Source organism: Malurus melanocephalus, unplaced genomic scaffold (assembly GCF_030028575.1).
Source record: "Malurus melanocephalus ecotype Western Australia unplaced genomic scaffold, MMel_1.1 scaffold_177, whole genome shotgun sequence".
Classification (NCBI taxonomy): Eukaryota; Metazoa; Chordata; class Aves; order Passeriformes; family Maluridae; genus Malurus; species Malurus melanocephalus.
Window position 1 is genome coordinate 1,109,303 of NW_026623409.1, and position 6,294 is coordinate 1,115,596.

Sequence of the window (6,294 nt, forward strand, 5' to 3'; positions counted from 1 at the left end):
GGAATCAATATTTTTTTTGATAAAATACATTCTATATCAATGCTTATTCACATTTATTACATGTAAATTAATTTTTCTATGTATAAAACTCCAGTTTATTCTCAGTGCTGCCCGGTCACGCTTCAGTTCAGCAGCAGCGCTCAACACATTCGGTTCCTAGCAAAGTRGGAGGAGATGAGAGCACTCAGCTTTCTGCAGGACCAAGCCTCAACATCCGCTGGTCCTGCAGGTCCTGTCTGAACAAAATCTCACTGGCTCGTGGAAGATTTGCAGGGAAGAGTGCTGCAGAAGGGCCCTTGGCTGTCCAGCAATTGCAGTCTGTGAGGAAGTCACTCAAATGGCATATGGCATTCCAAAGAAAAAGTGAGTTAGTGAATACAGAAAATAGTAACATGTCTACATAATTTACAGTGTTGTTTGCTTGCAACTGTATTAATGCTCAACCACTCATTAACAATTCATCCAATATGCAGGGAAAGGAACAGAGTGCAGTGCACATTACAACCTCCTGTATGCAATTGCAGTCATGGGATCTTACAGCCTTTGSCCATTTCATGAATTCCTGCCTATCCCACTGCCACCCAGAGCCCGGTTCCCCCGATCCTTGTGGAGCCAATCCCTCACAGCGTCCAGGCCRGTGCGCGCCTCCGCCATGGGCCCTGACACAGTGCAAGGCGCCTTCAGCAGCAGCTCCAGCCCACGGCCACCCTGCACCCTCCCCTCTGCTGTGCCAGCACACTGCTCAGGCACACACCGAGCCAGATGGAGGGACTGATCCAGCTGGAAGAATGCCCGTCTGCAAAAGGCACAGGGCTGTGTCGCCGTCGGGCCGGGCCCAYGGCYCAGCTCACGGWGCAGCCATGCCMGRGGCYGTGTGGGGCACCTGCACCTGCRGGGCRCTGCCAGCACCTGCCCCTCAAACAMACGGGTGCCAAGTGSKCAGCAAACCTCAACAGCAGGACTTTGCCTCCAGCTTGTGCTCCTGCAAACTGCTCACTTTACACTGGAGCAGAGGAAAGTCAGCCCCATGAGACGCGACCCAAGGACGGGATGCTACGAAGAGAAAGCTTCTCCCAAAGGAAGGCTCTGTTTAAGGTTAGAGCATCTGTCCCAGCTGGAGAGGAAAGAAAAATTTAGGGACTTAAAGCAGGGATGGAAACCACTGGTCTTACACTTTATTTCAGTAAGCAAAAAGCCTATTGTTGCTGTACAGTGTTATACAACAAATGGCCACGGTTCTCACATCACTAGTCCATAGGAAAGGTGCTGCGACTACCATGTTTATGCCTGCATGCTGAAAGAATGTACAAAGTTGCATTAAGCTCTGTTTTTCTTCCACTTTTTTCTTAAATACTCTTAAACTCTAACTTTTACAATGTTGCAGACACTTCTGTGCAGACTCAGGTAACACACATTGTCCCAGTTATGGAAGACCTCTGCCTTCGACTGAAAAAATCATACGCTGCGCATCTCTCAAGCCACCATCACAAATGTAAACCATCAAGAACACTTGGTCTCTTTAGTAACCCTGGAAAAAGAGTCTTAAAAAAATCTATTGAAAAGGAGACATCGTTAACAACAGGGTTTTCAAAATGAGGCGAGTTGTTTYATAGGAGTTGTCCAAGCATTTTCTCTTCGCTCACTCTTTGTTTTTATAAAGCTAAYTCTGTATAAAAGGGCTTTTGAAGCGTGTGACCTTCATTTCACAATTTTTTAAAAAATTGGRAAAAAGGAGTAAATTTAGAAACACTTTTCTTGATTGTGGAAAACAGCTGCATTACAACAGAATTACTTTTGCTTCTTACATTTTCGGTACAAAAGGCAAGTAAACCAGGAGACCCTGCATCTTCGCAGTCTGGCACTCATTCAAGTAATTTCGAACTATGCAAAACAGACATAAAATACGAGGGGTCTTCATCTCCTTTATAGCAAGACCCTCGCCAAACCCCCGGGGAGCAAGCCCCCTGATAAGTAAAACCTCATTAGATTTTGTATCAGCTGAAGCAGTATTTTAGCTCCCCTCCAATAAAATGCCCAGACTAGCTCAAAGGCCCAGGAAGAGGAAGAGGTCCAGCACAATTTTAAGAGCCAGGTGCTGGTTGATACCCTTATGGCTTCATTGTTAAGTTACACTCAAGTTGCACTTAAGTTACACTCACGGAAGATCCTGGAACTACAGGCTGTCAGACTGTCAGTTCAGTGACCGGTAAAATCACAGAAAATATTATTCTGGGAGGTATATAAAAACATCTGGAGGACAATGCAGTCACAGCTCACAGCTGCATGGCTTCATGAAGGGAATCCTGCCTGTTGAACTTGATTTCCTTTTATGACAAGGTAAGCCACCTAGTTGACCAAGGGAAGAAAGTTGATGTAATATATTTGGATTTCAATAAAGCTTTTGATACTGTATCGAGAGTATCCTTCTGCACACAACTGGATAAACACACCATGTAATGGGTGAGCAACTGGCTCATGGGTCGGGCACAAAGGGTTATAGTGAATGGGGTGACATCAGACTGGCGACTTGTCACCAGTGGGGYTCCACAGGGCTCCATCCTTGCTCCCATGCTCTTCAACATCTCATTAGCAACCAGGGTCCAGRACTCAAAGAAATACTAAGTTTACTGACAACACTAAATAGGGAGGAGCTGTCAAGTCTCTCGGGAGCAGAGAGTTGAGGCCCTGCAGAGAGACCTCAATAAATCAGACAATTACCAACTGTATGAATTTTAATAGGGGCAAGTGCTGGATTCTGCACCTGGGACAGGGCAACCCTGGTTGTGTGTACAGACCAGGGAACACGAGGCTGGAGAGCAGCACTGTGGAAAGGGAGCTGGGAGTCCTGATCAGTGAGAAGCTGAATGAGCCAGCAGTGCCCTGAGAGCCAGAAGGGTCAACCATGTCCTGGGGAGCATCAGGCACAGCRTCGCCAGCCAGGCAAGGGAGGGGATTGTCCCACTCTGCTCTGCACTGGGGCAGCCTCACCTCGAGTGCTGGGGGCAGTTTTGGGCACCGCAATGTAAAGACATTATGAGACAGTGTCCAGAGGAGGGCAACAAGAATGGTGAAGGGTCTGGAGGGGAAGCCTGGTGACGAGTAGCTGTACAGCCTGGAAGACACTGAGGGGAGACCTCATTGTGGTCTTCAGCAYCCTCAGGAGGGGAAAAGGAAGGGCAGGTACAGATCTCTTTACTCTCATTGCCAGTGGCAGGACCCAAGGGAACGGCCTGAAGCTGGGTCAGAGAAGGTTTAGGTTGGATATTAGGAAAAGGTTCCTCACCCAGAACACGGTTGGGCACTGTTAATAGACTCTCCAGGGTAGCGGTCACAGCACAAGCCTGACAGAGTTCAAGAAGCATTTGGACAGTGCTCTCAGGTACACGGTGTGATTCTTGGAGTGTCCTGTGCAGTGCCAGGAGTTGGACTCAATGATCCCGATGAGTCCCTTCCAACTCAGCATAATCTACAATTCTATGATTCTAGTGCATGATGCCACAAGGTTTGAGTAATATTTTGGCAGTGTATCAAAACCAGCGAAGCCTGAAGTCAGTCGTCATGCAGAAGTGGGAAAGGCGATGGCTATTTTTCACCTGATTTGTAAGAAAGCAGCACTTGCCTTTGGATCACACTGTGTTGGAGTACCAGGGTTGGTTAYTCTGTGTGGTGCTGGTACCAGTTACTGCCAGTTATTAATTCAGCATTTGTAAACTCAGGTGTCTGTGAAACAACATCAATATGTCTGACACCCCCTGGATCTCCTACTTCCCACCATTTTTGTTAAGCCTTCATATACACTTCTGCAGCACCAACCACTATGAAATGACTGTTTTTCAGGAAAAGTCTCTCCACATTTGGTACTTTGTCACAAACCTATAGCTGTTGAACTAAAAAGAAAAGCGCAGGTGGTGTTTGCTCTCTGCGCTGGTTTCCTCGGAAAGGTCACAGGCGAGGCCTCAGCACTCTCCCCACACGCCTCCTACATTCTCGGTACTCTACATTCATGTCAGCAAACACTACTCTTGAACACAAATCGAAGAGACAAGTCAGCGACAAAACTACTTCTAGACTGATAATGGCAGAATGCTACCAAGACAACTCCATAGAAAACCCACTGAAGCAGGAGCAAAATTCAGGTCACTTCTTAGCAAAGCTCATCACAAATTATTATTATTATTTTAAAAACCATGTTTTGTAAAACTTTTTTCTTGGCAGCCAGATATCCCCTTGAGATGTGCTAATTCGAACAGGCCAACATGGGACCACCTGACCCCACCTGATACCAAAGGCTTCCGAATTTTTTTATAGCTTCCAAAAAATCACTGCTGACTGACACCCATCTGTTGATGATCGGCTTCTGGTTCCTCTTCTTCCACATCTGCGTTATATTCTTCAAATGCATCATCATCAACATCTGGAAGCCCAAGTAACTACAAAGAAGAGAAAATACTGTGTAACAGTGAATTACCCACTCATGCAGCTTTGCTGCAAATCTTCACACAAATCCTACGAGTGCTTCTTAAAAACCTCAAACTGTGGAGTAACAGTATTGCATAATGATCTTGACTCTCTTTCTCTCCCTCCTGGGATAAAGAAAGATTTGAAAATGCATCCTCACACCAAATTAAGTGCTCAGAGACCGGAAGACAAATAAAACTGAAACAAAGCACTTGCAAAAAGCTTCACATTCTTCCCTGAGGTCGCATTATGAATAGCTGAGTGTTTAGACTTGGCGGCGGTTTAACTTCAGAAAGAACCATGATAATAGCAGTTTTTATGTTGGTTTAAGATTGTTTTTTGTCAGCCCTATAAATTCCAATGAGAGCATCCTCATGCAGGACTGGCTCATTTGCAGTAGGCAAGGAGTCCCTAAAAACCTAAGGAATCCACCATGTCAAGTGGTTCTCTTGAACGCTTTACTCCATCACACCAGACAAAGCCTTGCATGCTGGGTGAAGCCCTTACAGTAAGAAATACTGGGTATTCCACACAAAAATCGACCCTTTAAACTTCTGCAAATTAGATTTGGGCTTGCAAGGAACTGCCAGCCCATCTTCCTTGGACAACACTTGGATGTCTCCACCTGATGGCTCTCATCTCTGCAACATCACTTCTTCACTACAGGAAAAGGAGTAAGCAACTGTGTTTGAACTTCTTCCCTCTCTGCYAAAAGGTTGCCAAGCCAACAGATGTCAGGAAGACGGATAAATCAAATAATAGTCAAAATAATGCACCTGTTGTGGAAATCTCATATTAGAATCCTCCACTAACAGCTATTAATAGCTACAAAGCAAAGTCATAGGCCAGGCATTACTGGGAATACCATGTATTTAGCTTGCCAAAGCTGGAAGAGAAGCACAGATGCATGTAACACCCTCTTTGGAGAGTGATGCAGCTGTTAGCTCTTGAAAGAGGCAAAGCCCAGAAAAATCATCAGGAGGGTGACACTCTTTAGGTGAGAGCATGGAAATGAGAAGGCTGCGATGAGGCAGATTTTCAGGGACCTAAACTAACTCAGTCTGTGACCCACATTCAAAATTTTTCAGTGGACATAAATACAATGCACAGAATTAGCTTCTGGGTGCAATGAAGCTTGCATTCCTCACCATCACTGGGAGAAAATCAGATTTTTAGTTGCAAGTTTTCTTTGGCAGGGAAATGGAAAGCRCATTTGCTGACTAAATCCCCTCCTCCACATTTTAAAAATAGTTACAGAGAGACCCCAAATGGAAAATGTTCTTGCTTTCCGAACAGAATAAAGTAATTGTTCCTATGMATACATATTTTGCAAATCAAATGCTTAACTGAACATGAACTGCTCAGTTCATTTTCAGGATGTGGGGGTTTTATTTCATGTTAAAGCTAAAATTAAATTACTCAGTTTTCAAAAGGTAAAAGAAAGGACTCTTTCTAGACTTTCCTATACACCAGTATTATTTTTGCTAAACTAACCTGGTATATTCAAATTAAATGTGAATGTTGTACTCCTGTTTGTATCACCTGGCAGAAAAGGGTTTTGACTACAATTTCCCACCTCTGGTCATAATTCCTCTTTGATTTGCAAGGAAATGAGTCACATGAAGCTTCATTTTATGGGACACTCTAAGCCTTTCCCACGCAAAATTAGCATGGAAAACACAACATGCACCACAAGAACTACAAAGACACACACAGTCCCAAAGGATGGGGAGTAMATCCTGCTTTCCACACATCCCGTCTTTCTCAGACACCAGGAAACCCAGCTCCTGCTTCCCTGGAGCAGCGTAAATCAGAGTGATGCTGCAGACCTTAAGG

The 6,294-nt window shown here is 44.9% G+C and overlaps 1 protein-coding gene across 1 annotated transcript in view; it reads right to left on the reverse strand.

Annotated features, from left to right (window-relative positions):
* Nucleotides 1-913: 913 nt before the first annotated feature.
* MTURN (maturin, neural progenitor differentiation regulator homolog) overlaps nucleotides 914-6,294 on the reverse strand; it is a 15,952-nt gene continuing 10,571 nt past the window's right edge. Inside the window, exon 3 of the mRNA XM_057372707.1 lies at nucleotides 914-4,430. Coding sequence (XP_057228690.1) covers nucleotides 4,320-4,430 — 111 coding nt within the window. The 3' untranslated portion in view covers nucleotides 914-4,319. The remainder of the gene's footprint in view (nucleotides 4,431-6,294) is intronic.